General features: G+C 43.3%; 1 protein-coding gene across 2 annotated transcripts in view; it reads right to left on the reverse strand.

Moving 5' to 3' along the window:
* Nucleotides 1-14332, reverse strand: part of CA8 (carbonic anhydrase 8) — a 262733-nt gene that overhangs the window by 50428 nt on the left and 197973 nt on the right. For both annotated transcript variants that reach the window (XM_069731386.1, XM_069731385.1), the window contains exons 3-4: nucleotides 12390-12514; nucleotides 5229-5324 (exon numbers count right to left, since the gene is read on the reverse strand). In XM_069731386.1, coding sequence (XP_069587487.1) covers nucleotides 5229-5324; nucleotides 12390-12514 — 221 coding nt within the window. The remainder of the gene's footprint in view (nucleotides 1-5228; nucleotides 5325-12389; nucleotides 12515-14332) is intronic.

The following is a 14332-nucleotide window of genomic DNA, read 5'->3' on the forward strand; positions in this document are numbered from 1 at the left end:
TTGGGAGTCTCATGTGAAGCAGGTCAGAATGGTTTTTCAGGTCCTGCGTGCTAACTCTTTGTTTGTGAAGGGATCAAAGTGTCTCTTCGGTGTGCAGAAAGTTTCATTTTTGGGGTTCATCTTTACCCCTTCTACTATCGAGATGGATCCAGTTAAGGTCCAAGCCATCCAGGATTGGATTCAGCCGACATCTCTGAAAAGTCTGCAAAAGTTCCTGGGCTTTGCTAATTTTTATCGTCGCTTCATCTGTAATTTTTCTAGCATTGCCAAACCATTGACCGATTTGACCAAGAAGGGTGCTGATTTGGTTAATTGGTCTTCTGCTGCTGTGGAAGCTTTTCAGGAGTTGAAGCGTCGTTTTTCTTCTGCCCCTGTGTTGTGCCAGCCAGATGTTTCTCTTCCGTTCCAGGTCGAGGTTGATGCTTCTGAGATTGGAGCAGGGGCGGTTTTGTCACAGAGAGGTTCTGATTGCTCAGTGATGAAACCATGTGCTTTCTTTTCCAGGAAGTTTTCGCCCGCTGAGCGTAATTATGATGTGGGCAATCGAGAGTTGCTGGCCATGAAGTGGGCAATCGAGGAGTGGCGTCATTGGCTTGAAGGAGCTAAGCATCGCGTGGTGGTATTGACTGATCATAAGAACTTGACTTATCTCGAGTCTGCCAAGCGCTTGAATCCTAGACAGGCCCGTTGGTCGTTATTTTTTGCCTGCTTCGACTTTGTGATTTCGTACCTTCCGGGCTCTAAAAATGTGAAGGCGGATGCTCTGTCTAGGAGTTTTGTGCCCGACTCTCCGGGTTTATCTGAGCCAGCGGGTATCCTCAAGGAAGGAGTCATTGTGTCTGCCATCTCCCCTGATTTGCGGCGGGTGCTGCAAAAATTTCAGGCGAATAAACCTGATCGTTGTCCAGCAGAGAAACTGTTCGTCCCTGATAGGTGGACTAATAAACTTATCTCTGAACTTCATTGTTCGGTGTTGGCTGGTCATCCTGGAATCTTTGGTACCAGAGAGTTAGTGGCTAGATCCTTCTGGTGGCCATCTCTGTCACGGGATGTACGTACTTTTGTGCAGTCCTGTGGGATTTGTGCTAGGGCTAAGCCCTGCTGTTCTCGTGCCAGTGGGTTGCTTTTGCCCTTGCCGGTCCCAAAGAGGCCTTGGACACATATTTCGATGGATTTCATTTCTGACCTTCCCGTTTCTCAAAAGATGTCAGTCATTTGGGTGGTCTGTGATCGCTTTTCTAAAATGGTCCATCTGGTGCCCTTGGCTAAATTGCCTTCCTCCTCTGATTTGGTACCTTTGTTCTTTCAGCATGTGGTTCGGTTGCATGGCATTCCTGAGAATATTGTTTCTGACAGAGGTTCCCAGTTTGTTTCAAGGTTTTGGTGAGCCTTTTGTGGTAGGATGGGCATTGACCTATCCTTTTCCTCGGCTTTCCATCCTCAGACTAATGGCCAGACCGAACGAACCAATCAGACCTTGGAAACATATCTGAGATGTTTTGTTTCTGCAGACCAGGATGATTGGGTGTCCTTTTTGCCATTGGCTGAGTTCGCCCTTAATAATCGGGCCAGCTCGGCTACCTTGGATTCTCCATTTTTTTGCAATTCTGGGTTCCATCCTCGTTTCTCTTCAGGACAGGTTGAGTCTTCGGACTGTTCTGGTGTGGATTCTGTGGTGGATAGGTTGCAGCAGATCTGGACTCAGGTAGTGGACAATTTGATCTTGTCCCAGGAGAAAGCTCAACTTTTCGCTAATCGCAGACGCCGTGTGGGTCCCCGACTTCGTGTTGGGGATCTGGTTTGGTTATCTTCTCGTCATATTCCTATGAAGGTTTCCTCTCCTAAATTTAAACCTCGTTTTATTGGTCCGTATAGGATTTCTGAGGTTCTCAATCCTGTGTCTTTTCGTTTGACCCTCCCAGACTCCTTTTCCATACATAATGTATTCCATAGGTCGTTGTTGCGGAGATACGTGGCACCTATGGTTCCATCTGTTGAGCCTCCTGCCCCGGTTTTGGGGGAGGGGGAATTGGAGTATATTGTGGAGAAGATTTTGGATTCTCGTGTTTCTAGACGGAAACTCCAGTATCTGGTTAAATGGAAGGGTTATGCTCAGGAAGATAATTCCTGGGTTTTTGCCTCTGATGTTCATGCTTCCGATCTTGTTCGTGCCTTTCATGCGGCTCATCCTGGTCGGCCTGGGGGCTCTGGTGAGGGTTCGGTGACCCCTCCTCAAGGGGGGGGTACTGTTGTGAATTCTGTGGCTGAATTCACTCCTGTGGTCACAAGTGGTACTGCAGCTTCTGAGCTTCCTCCCTCAGGTGTTCTGGTGAGCTCGTTAACTGCTTCATTACTTAACTCCGCCTGATGCTGCTATCCTTGCTCCTTGTCAATGTTTCAGTGTTGGATCTGAGCTTCTCCTGATTGTTCCTGTGACCTGCTGCTCTGTATAGCTAAGTGATTTTTGCTTTTTTGTTGCTTTTTTTCTGTCCAGCTTGTCTTTTGTTTTGCTGGAAGCTCTGAGACGCAAAGGGTGTACCGCCGTGCCGTTAGTTCGGCACGGTGGGTTTTTTTTGCCCCCTTTGCGTGGTTTTGCTTAAGGGTTTTTTGTAGACTGCAAAGTTCGCTTTACTGTCCTCGCTCTGTCCTAGAATATCGGGCCCCACTTTGCTGAATCTATTTCATCCCTACGTTTTGTCTTTTCATCTTACTCACAGTCTTTATATGTGGGGGGCTGCCTTTTCCTTTGGGGAATTTCTCTGGGGCAAGTCAGGCCTATTTTTCTATCTTCAAGCTAGCTAGATTCTTAGGCTGTGCCGAGTTGCCTAGGTAGTTGTTAGGCGCAATCCACAGCCGCTTTTAGTTGTGTTTAGGATAGGATCAGGTGTGCAGTCTACAGAGTTTCCACGTCTCAGAGCTCGTTCTTGTATTTTTGGGTATTTGTCAGATCACTGTGTGCGCTCTGATCGCTAAGCACACTGTGTTTCTGGATTGCCTTCATAACACCTGTCATTAGCAAACATAACAGGTATGTGCACACATTGCGGAATCTTGTGCCGATTTTTCCACACTGATTTTGGTAAATCTGCATGAAATCCGCACTGTGGATTTACTGTGGAATTACCGCGAAATTACTGCGGTTTTTCTGTGGATTCCACCTGCGGTTTTACACCTGCGGATTCCTATTATGGAGCAGGTGCAAATCGCTGCGGAATCCGCGCAAAGAATTGACACGCTGTAAATAAACAAAGCAGCGTTTCCGCGCATTTTTTTCCGCAGCATGTGCACTGCGGATTTTGTTTTCCATAGGTTTACATAGTACTGTAAACTCATGGAAATCTGCTGCGGATCCACAGCAAAATCCGCAACGTGTGCACATACCCTAAACCAAAACAATTTGCTTCTTATGTACAACCCTTATTGCTAAACACAGCAATTCTGTTAATTACACACTGCTCAAAAAAATAAAGGGAACACTAAAATCCCACATCTTAGATATCACCGAATGAAATATTCCAGTTGTAAATATTTATTCATTACATAGTGGAATGTGTTGAGAACAATAAAACATAAAAATGATCAAGGTAAATCACAACTAATATCCCACGGAGGCCTGGATTTGGAATGATGCTCAAAATCAAAGTGGAAAATTAAGTTACAGGCTGATCCAACTTCCATGGAAATGCCTCAAGACAAGAAAACTATGCTCAGTAGTGTGTGTGGCCTCCACGTGCCTGTATGATCTCCCTACAATGCCTGTGCATGCTCCGGATGAGGTGGCAGATGGTCTCCTGAGGAATTTAATCCCAGATCTGGACTAAAGCATCCGCCAACTCCTGGACAGTCTCTGATACAACGTGATGTTGGTGGATGGTGCAAGACATGATGTCCCAGATGTGTTCATCAGTTTCAGGTCTGGGGAACGGGCGGGCCAGTCCATAGCTTCAATGCCTTCCTCTTGTAGGAACTGCTGACACACTCCAGCCACATGAGGTCTTACATTGTCCTGCATTAGGAGGAACCCAGGGCCAACCGCACCTGCATATGGTCTCACAATGGGTCTGAGGATCTCATCTCGGTACCTAATGGCAGTCAGGCTATCTTTGGCGAGCACATGGAGGGCTGTGCGGCCCTCCAAAGAAATGCCACCCCACACCATTACTTACCCACTGCCAAACAGGTCATGCTGAAGGATGTTTCAGGCAGCAGATCGCTCTCCACTGCATCTCCAGACCCTGTCATGTCTGTCACATGTGCTCAGTGTGAACCTGCTTTCATCTGTGAAGAGCACAGGGTGCCAGTGGCGAATTTGCCAATCCTGGTGTTCTGTGGCATATGCCAAGCGTCCTTCACAGTGTTGAGCTGTGAGCACAACCCCCATCTGTGGATGTCAGGCACTCATACCATCCTCATGGAGTCGGTTTCTAACCGTTTGTGCAGATACATGCACATTTGTGGCCTGCTGGAGGTCATTTTGCAGGGCTCCGGCAGTGCTCCTCCTGTTCCTCCTTGCACAAAGGCTGAGGTAGTGGTCCTGCTGCTAGGTTGTTGCCCTCCTATGGCCCCCTCCATGTCCCTTGGTGTACTGGCCTGCCTCCTGGTAGCACCTCCAGCCTCTGGACGCTACGCTGACAGGCACAGCAAACCTTCTTTCCACAGCTCACATTGATGTGCTATCCTGAATGAGTGGCACTACCTGAGCCTCTTGTGTGGGTTGTAGAGTCCGTCTCATGCTACCATGAGTGTGAACGCACAGCCAACATTCAAAAGTGACCAAAACATCAGCCAGAAAGCATTGGTACTGAGATGTGGTCTGTGGTCCCCACTTGCAGAACCACTCCTTTATTGAGTGTGTTTTGATAATTGCCAATAATTTCCATCTGTTGTCTATTCCATTTGCACAACATCATGTCAATCAGTGTTGCTTCCTAAGTGGACAGTTTGATTTCACAGAAGTTTGATTTACTTGGAGTTATATTCTGTTGTCTACGTGTTCCCTTTATTTTTTTGAGCAGTGTATATGGCATATTGTTGTCTCAGTTATATTTTAGTAAATTGTTCCAAGTGGGAAGTATCCTAGAAAAAAGCTCCGAAATAAAGACTTTATAATGACTTGGATAAGCATGCAGTTTGCAACTTAAAAGGGTATTCCCATCTCCAAGTTCCTATCCAAATATGTAGTAGATGTAATAACAGAACAATCGATAAAAAACTAAAAACATAATTACCTGAACAAATAAGGAAATTATAGTGATCCCATGTACTTGACCTAAGGCTTCCTCTATATTCCTGTATAAAGTAGAATTCCAATGGATGAGGTGGAGCTGAGGAGAAATTAAAAATGTTAGTCCACCTCATTACAATTATGATGATACCATTTTTTGTTTACAAAACTGCCTTGCTACTTGGTTGTGCTTAATAGGGTTAGAAGAAAAGGTCCTGTTTTTTTCAAGATACAGTTCCTTTCATGGCCTTCATTTTTAGGCCAACCAATTTAAAACTCCACCAAATATTAGAAAATTGAATTTAAGTAAAGTCCATATAGAGTGTGACAAGTAGTGTTCATTATCAAATTTAAAGAAAGAGAATTCCGTTATTGTAAACGTAAGTCCTACTCCAAATATGTTTCATAATGTTTCTAGGTGAAAAAAACGTACAAAAGTATAGCGAAATGGGTCCAACTGTTACAAACTATGTAAATGTATCGACCACTCTAGACTCCAAAAGGTATATATTTGAAATTATTTTAATTCCAATTCAATAATTAAATATTTACAAATACCTTCTGATCGGAGGTGAAATCATCCCTGCCGGTCAAAGAGCCACGGTTCCCATGCTGAAATCTGAAGCTACCAGGAGGGACAAGGTTCATTTCTTTCCAGTAGCTGGGCTTTCAGGGTGCATTAATTATTCCCATATGTGCAGGTTAATTTTGTTTTGGGGACATAGCAGGTTCTCTTTAAGAGGCAATATAGGGCCCTTCTCCTACCTTTGTTTGAATTAACACTTATTTTCAATGGTGTTTTTGGTGCAATTTTGGATTCAGTTTTTTTAGCCAAATCCAGGATTGAACAAAAAGTATAGAATACCATAATTGTATTCTTCTTAATGTTTAGCATCTGTAAAAATGTATAACTAAAAGAAACTTGATGACAAAACAGCCTCAGCTTTTATCCCAACAAAACATAATCAAAACATCAATGCCTGTTTACTTGATAAAAATATATCTGAGTAACACAAGACGCGCTTCTAATATTAGTCCAACTTAAGTTTGTGGATTTTGAAATATCCCAAACTTAGAGTTAAAATAAAACTCAACCCCACTGGAACAGAACTAGCAAACCACAATGTGAATATATCTGTTTTCCTGCAGCCAATTTTATTTCTGTTTTCTCAGTAATTTCTTTCATAGACAGGAAGTCATCACATTACATGAATCACAAAAACAAACAACCGTTAAGTTACATATTCTGGAGTTTTTTTTATACATCCTACAACAAGCCTTGATTTATCTTTTGCCAGTGAAAACACAAATATTCTCACTTATACCTAGATATTTTTGCCCAGTATTTTTTCTGCTGGCATTGTGTAAAAATGTCACAAAGAGGTCATTATGTATTAAACAAAGGCAGGATTGTATTTCATTCATAAATTATAGGCTGATTAATAAGAAATGCAGCTGTCACTTACGGGAGTGTCCTAACTATCATTTATGCGTACTGTAATAATGTAGGTGCTCTCATTTACAGGGATGGGGTACTCTGGCTTATACCTAAGTGATCATTATTGTTAAATATGGCTGACACTGTTGTGGGGCACTGGGGGGGTCTCTGTTATAGAAGATCTAAATATGGGTAGAATAAATAGAAAAAGGACAGATCTGAGTCAAATGCAACACTAAGATTGCATACTAAGTCTACAAAAAAAGTCAACATTCCAAACCAAAAAAAAGTGGCTGGCTAAACATTAAGGGTTAGAAAAGCTGAACCTATTGTGATCAGTCCATTTAAGTTTTCGATTTAGAAATAACATCATATATAAATATTCACTGTAATTTGATGAGGTAGGGAAAGAGACCAAGATTCCACAAAGTATCAGTTTACTGGGTGCAATAGTTATGATAGAATCATAGTTTCCTCTGTTGCAAATTTAGAAGAGCTCAGATGTTGATCTGTGCATAACCCCGCCCACATGACAGCTTTCTGTGTACAATGTATATTGACAGAAAGCTTCTAATCAGTGGTGGGGGCGGAGATGAACTTGGAGGCATAAGGCAGCTTGTCCTGTAATGATAATCTCCTGCTGATAAAACATTGATTGTATTGAAACAGCAAAACCCAGCTCAGTTAATGATACATCCTTATAATCAGACTCTTTACCCTTACAATCTGGTGCTCTCAGATTAAATAGCAAAAACCAGCTGACGGATTCCCTTTACTTGAATTCAGACCTGGGATAACATAAAAAAGGAATGGGTCCAGTTTATCGTTAAAATAGAAAGAAAAAGGAACAGGAGCCTTAAGAAAATACATCTATACATTAAGATCTAGAAGTCACTTAAATGCTTTTTGTAATGCTGAGTCACCTCTCATGGACAAGCCGTGAGATGGGATAATGTGTGCAACTTGTAAAGCGCTGCAGAATATGTTAGCGCTATATAAAAATAAAGATTATTATTATTATTATTATTATGGGATAGTCAAGAAGTCCGAGGTCAGAAGCTGGGAGAGCATGTCATAAACAGAAGGAAGAGATAAGAGTGTAGTCAGGTAAAGTTCTGATTTCAACATACCAGGAGATAGCGGATCAGAGCAAAAGGGGTTATCCAGATGGATGGTCAGAAGAAGATCCAAGGTCAGGCAACAAAAGATCAAAACACAGAATGCTAGGCACATAGAGCACAAACCACACAGCAGCTGAATGTACATCTGGCAGAGGTCTGGGAGAAACAGCTCTGTTAAGTAGCCTGGCGATCACCGGGGACAATGAGCACCTGGAGACAGCCAGCACCTCCCAGTCTCAGGTTGGACGGCTGAGCTGTTGTCATGGTGTAGGACATGGTTCATGTCCTGCTCTCTCAGGGTTAATATTGCTGGCCTCTCTTTGGATCTGGGAGGGGTATTTATACTCAGTCCAGACTAGGATTCCCTGTCAGCTATACTTTCGTTTAGTCTGTGTGTCTGACCCCTTGAGTGTGTGCTCATTTTTCATTTGCTTGTCTTGCTATCTGTGCTTTACTCTGCTTGTTTGTTCTGTTGGCTTTCTGATGTTTGGCTCCCTTCCTGACTATCCCTCCGCCTCTCCCCTCAGTTACCTCGTTATCTCCTGGTTTTGATCTTGGCATGTCTAACTACTCTCCAGTGTATATCGTCTCCTCTGCACCCTTCCTAACCTGTCACGTGGTTCAGGTCCTGTTTGCTACCCGGTGAGTTCCCCGCCACGCTGCTTTCAGCTCCCTTGCTGCGGCGTGCGGCTCTCCCCTCAGCAGCTATACCCGGGAGTCGTAACAGCTGTCAATCAACACATCAACACACCCCTGCATCAGACTGGATGATTGATCTGTCAATATAAGCACTGATGGCTTCAGCACGCCCCTGTACCAGATTTAATGGCTGAGCTATTAGTGACTGCATCCCAGACACAATGAGGGGTGGAACCGTGACACTTTTAAGCGATCCTGATTTTTTTTTATAAGAACCAGTAGACGATTAATAAAGTTGAGTAATATTATTTTTAAAAAAAGCCAATATTATAAAAAGAGTCATTACGTGATAATGCAAATCAGACTGTCCAGGACAGGACATACAAGAGGAGTTTGGAGGTTTTGCATGTTTGATTTCATTAGTAAAGTATTTCTTGTTGATGACACTTACTGACGGAACTGTTGGCTTTTGGAAAATCATGCACATGCACAAGCGAACTTATCTAGGCTTGTGCAGAAAGCTGGGGAGCATACACCCTCAGGAAAGCTGAATGTTACACAAGATTTTCAAAGCACTGAAGGTTGTTCTACCAAATTTATATAGCACCATTGATTCCATGGTGCTGTACATGAGAAGGGGTAACATACAAGTTACAGATATCACATACAGTAAACAAACTAACAATGATGGACTGATACAGAGGGGCGAGGACCCTGCCCTTGCGGGCTTACATTCTACAGGATTATGGGGAAAGAGACAGTAGGTTGAGCGTTGCAGGAGCTCCGGTTTTGGTGAGGCAGTAGCTTCGATAGTGATAAGGCGGCAGCGGTGTCAGTGCAGGCTGTAGGCTTTCCTGAAGAGATGAGCTTTCAGGTTCCGTCTGAAGGATCTGACTGTGGTTGATAGTCGGACGTGTTGGGGCAGAGAGTTCCAGAGGATGGGGGATATTCGGGAGAAGTCTTGGAGGCGATTGGATGAGGAGCGAATAAGTGTGGAGGAGAGAAGGAGGTCTTGGGAGGACCGGAGATCATGTGAGGGAAGATATCGGGAGATGAGTTCAGAGATATATGGAGGAGACAGGTTGTGGATGGCTTTGTAGGTCAGTATTAGTAATTTGAACTGGATACGCTGAGGGAATGAGAGCCATTGAAGAGATTTGCAGAGGGGGAAGCAGAGGAGTAGCGAGGAGAGAGATGGATTAGTCGGGCAGCAGAGTTAAGGATGGACTGGAGAGGTGCAAGGGTGTTAGCAGGGAGGCCACAGAAAAGGATGTTGCAGTAGTCAAGGCGGGAGATGATGAGGGCATGCACAAGCATTTTAGTAGATTGGGGGTTATGGAAAGGACGGATCCTGGAGATATTTTTGAGCTGGAGGAGACAGGAGGCGGAAAGAGCTTGGATGTGTGGTTTGAAGGACAGGGCAGAGTCGAAGGTTACTCTGAGGCAGCGGACTTCGGGTACGGGGGAAAGCATGATGTCATTGACTGCGATAGATAGGTCAGGTAAGGAAGATTTGTGGGATGGAGGAAAGATGATGAGTTCAGATTTGTCCACATTGAGTTTGAGGAAGCGAGAGGAGAAGAAGGAGGATATGGCTGATAGGCACTCTGGGATTCTGGACAGCAGAGCGGTGACGTCTGGGCCAGAGAGGTAGATCTGATTGTCATCAGCATAGAGGTGGTACTGGAATCCATGGGACTTTATGAGTTGTCCCAAGCCAAGTGTATAGATTGAGAAGAGTAGGGGTCCTAGAACAGAGCCTTGGGGGACTCCAACAGAGAGAGGGTGGGATGAGGAGGTAGTATGGGAGTGGGAGACGCTGAATGTGCAGTTGGAAAGGTACGAGGCGATCCAGGATAGGGCGAGGTCTTTGATGCCAAAGGAGGAGAGGATCTGTAGTAGGAGGCAGTGGTCAACTGTGTCGAAAGCAGAGGACAGGTCTAGAAGGAGGAGTACAGAGTATTGTCAGTAGCTTTGGCGGTTAGTAGGTCATTAGTGATTTTGGTCAGGGCAGTCTCAGTTGAGTGATGGGGCGGAAACCAGATTGTAGATTGTCGAACAACAATTTAGATGAGAGGTGGGAGGAGAGTTTAGCATGGACGTGCTGCTCCAGGAGTTTGGAAGCGAATGGGAGCAGCGATATTGGGCGATAGCTGGACATAGCAGTTGGATCGAGGGTTGGCTTTTTAAGGATAGGCGTGATTGTGGCATGTTTGAACGCAGAGGGGAAGGTGCCAGAAGTTAGTGATAGGTTGAAGAGGTGGGTTAGGGATGGGATAAGTGTGGTGGTGAGGTTGGGGAGGAGGTGGGATGGGATGGGGTCTAGTGCACAGGTGGTGAGGTGCGATTTGGAGAGGAGACAATTAAGCCCCCCTTCAGTGATAGGGAGGTTATGGGGTTTGGGCATTGGTCCGGTATACAAAGGGGTTGTGGTGGTTGAATAATAATAAATGCCTTGTCTGGTCGATCTTATTTTTAAAGTGTGTGGCAAAGTCCTTAGCAGAGATGAGGGAGGTTGGAGGGGGCAGTGGGGGGCGGAAGAGGGAGTTAAAGGTTTTGAATAACTGTTTGGGGTTGTAGGATAGGGAAGATACGAGGGTTGTGAAGTAGGCCTGTTTAGCAGAGGTGAGTGCAGATTTAAAATCATATCCAAAGACCACCCCAGGGAGTAAAAAGCCATGCTTACAAGATGAGAAGCAGCATTAATACGGGGAAATCAATTCCCCACCAGACTAGTTCAATTATAGATCATTTGCCAAGGAATAAAAAGAAGATTGTTAGAATGTAGAAATAGGGTGCAGTAAAGACATGGCTGATTAGAGAGTTAGGTCAGTTGGCAGGTTCCCTTCACCGTTATGGGAATACAGTTAAAAAGTCACTCTCAAATAGTAAAATCTCAATCTCTTAGGATCATATTTATCGCATGGAACCTCCCTTTGTGCTCCTTTTCAAACATCCTAAGCTATTTAAGACTTTGTAAACTTTATGTTCAGCTAGAAAAATCATCATTTGGAATTCTGTGTTGTTCTCTAAATAACAGGCTGCTGAATCATCTGAATCATAATCTGTTTATTACATGTTCTATAGTATAACACACAACTAAAAGCTATTGTTAATACTACAAAATATTGATGGACAGGAAATTTTATTTTAGTAACCAGTGCTACACAACTGCTGCCAAGGCAATAAATCATGGAAAATAATAGAAATAGATAGAGAAATACGGTAAGTATGAATGATCAAAACATTATTTTGTCTCTGGTTTAGACCTAGATGAAGCAGTGCAAGGCAATTAATGGGTTTAACATTGATGATCTGTCCTTAGCATTCAAAAGATCAGAGGACATCTGACACCTGGCACCACCACCGATCTCTGTTCGCGGCTCTAGCGAAGCTTTTATTTAAGTGAATAGAAGATGAACTGCATTTCCTGAGAACTGATACTAAGTAGTGAATGGAGCTGTGTTGTCCTCATTCTGTACAATATGTAGATCTGGCCAATTCAGGCATTTGAAACAGCTGATCGGTGAGGCTTCCAGGTGTTGGACCCTCACCAATCTAATATTGATGACCGAACTTATGGATGAGCCATTAATATCATAAGCCTGGAAACCCCATTAAAGGGACTAGGTGGACTTCAGAACCATACAGACTATCAATGTACAGAATAAAGGTCTGTCTAATCTTGTTTGTATACCTAGACCATCCACTACAAAGTAGGTCTCTGTACCAAGAATATGTAACTCTTTGGCACAGAAAGTGCAAGATGGTTCACAATGACATACTTTAAAATATCATTATTCAGATATATCGTGGATTAAATGTTGATCTAATGCATCAATATTGCTGGATAATAGGCTAAACTTCATTTGTCTTTTTTCAGCCTTATTTACTATGTTTTTTGTGGTACATACCATTGAACTTAACATAATTTAATAATAGTAACAATTTTCTTGAATAGTCTTACCTCCATTGGGAAAGCTTTAAAGTTGACTGTATGCTCTGATCCTCGCTGATTTTCTCTCCCCCAGTGAAATTTTACTTCGTGTAGCTCATATTCATGACTACGAGGCAGTGGACCTCCTGTTAAAACTAAAAAGTAAAATCTACTCAATAGATACATCTAGTACTCAAACTATGGTAAGGGTTGTGGAATAATTAATAGGAGTAAAATGTTGGCATTAGATATTTTGTCTAAAGGTAAACAATTATGATGGTGGTGATGGAGCATCCAATTTCTATCTTATTCTTGCTGAAGCCAAAACGAATCTGCATATGTCAGTTTTCTCATTGGGCACAAAGGAAAAAATACCATATATTTCATTCATGAAAAAAATAAGATCTAGGAGCTATTGTCCTATTGAAAGGTTCACAATAGATTCACCCTCCTCCTAAAGGTACCTTCACACTAAACGACGCTGCAGCGATCCAGACAACGATCCGGATCGCTGCAGCGTCGCTGTTTGGTCGCTGGAGAGCTGTCACACAGACAGCTCTCCAGCGACCAACGATGCCGGTAACCAGGGTAAACATCGGGTTACTAAGCGCAGGGCCGCGTTTAGTAACCCGATGTTTATCCTGGTTACCATCCTAAAAGTAAAAAAAACAAACGCTTCATACTTACCTTCCGCTGTCTGTCCCTGGCGCTGTGCTTCTCTGTACTGGCTGTGAGCACAGCAGCCGGAAAGCAGAGCGGTGACGTCACCGCTCTGCTTTCCGGCCGCTGTGCTCACAGTGAGTGCAGGAAAGCACAGCGCCGGAGGACAGACAGCGGAAGGTAAGTATGAATCGTTTGTTTTTTTTACTTTTTACCGATGTTTACCCTGGTTACCAGTGAAGACATCGCTGAATCGGTGTCACACACGCCGATTCAGCGATGTCAGCGGGAGAGCCAGCGACCAAATAAAGTTCTGGCTTTTTCTAGCCCCGACCAACGACATCACAGCAGGATTCTGATCGCTGCTGCGTGTCAAACTGAACGATATCGCTAGCCAGGACGCTGCAACGTCACGGATCGCTAGCGATATCGCTTAGTGTGAAGGTACCTTAAGTTAAAGGTTTTGCACCAAGTATGGAAGTTTTTCCCGATTTAAGTAAAGGTTAATGACTTCTTAATCACTGGAGGTCTGACTGTTTGGACCCCCACAGATACCAACAACAGAGCTCTGCAGAGCCCCATCTGAATATTGTAGAGGTCAAAATTGTACATCTCCACTCTATTCAAAATGGGACTCTGCAGAGCCCTGTTCATGAGATGGCTTGGGGTCTAAGTGGTTGGACTCAAAGCAATCAGTAATTTATTCCCCTTCCTGAGGATAAGGAATAACTTCCATATCTTGCACGAGCCATTTAATGGAACTCTTTTGTTTGTTAGGTGTTTTAATTTAACCCCTTAGTGACAGAGCCAATTTGGTACTTAATGACCGAGCCAATTTTTGCAATTCTGACCACTGTCACTTTATGAGGTTATAACTCTGGAATGCTTCAACAGATCCCGCTGATTCTGAGACTGTTTTTTTCTTGACATATTGTACTTCATGATAGTGGTAACATTTCTTCGATATTACTTGCGATTATTTATGAAAAAACGGAAATATGGCGAAAAATTTTAAAATTTTACAATTTTTAAACTTTGTATTTTTATGCCCTTAAATCAGAGAGATATGTCACAAAAAATAGTTAATAAATAACATTTCCCACATGTCTACTTTACATCAGCACAATTTTGGAAACAAAATTTTTTTTTGTTACGGAGTTATAAGGGTTAAAAGTTGACCAGCAATTTCTCATTTTTACAACACCATTTTTTTTTAGGGACCACATCTCATTTGAAGTCATTTTGAGGGGTCTATATGATAGAAAATAACGAAGTGTGACACCATTCTAAAAACTACACCCCTCAAGGTTGTC

Source organism: Ranitomeya imitator, chromosome 6, assembly GCF_032444005.1.
Source record: "Ranitomeya imitator isolate aRanImi1 chromosome 6, aRanImi1.pri, whole genome shotgun sequence".
Lineage (NCBI taxonomy): Eukaryota > Metazoa > Chordata > Amphibia > Anura > Dendrobatidae > Ranitomeya > Ranitomeya imitator.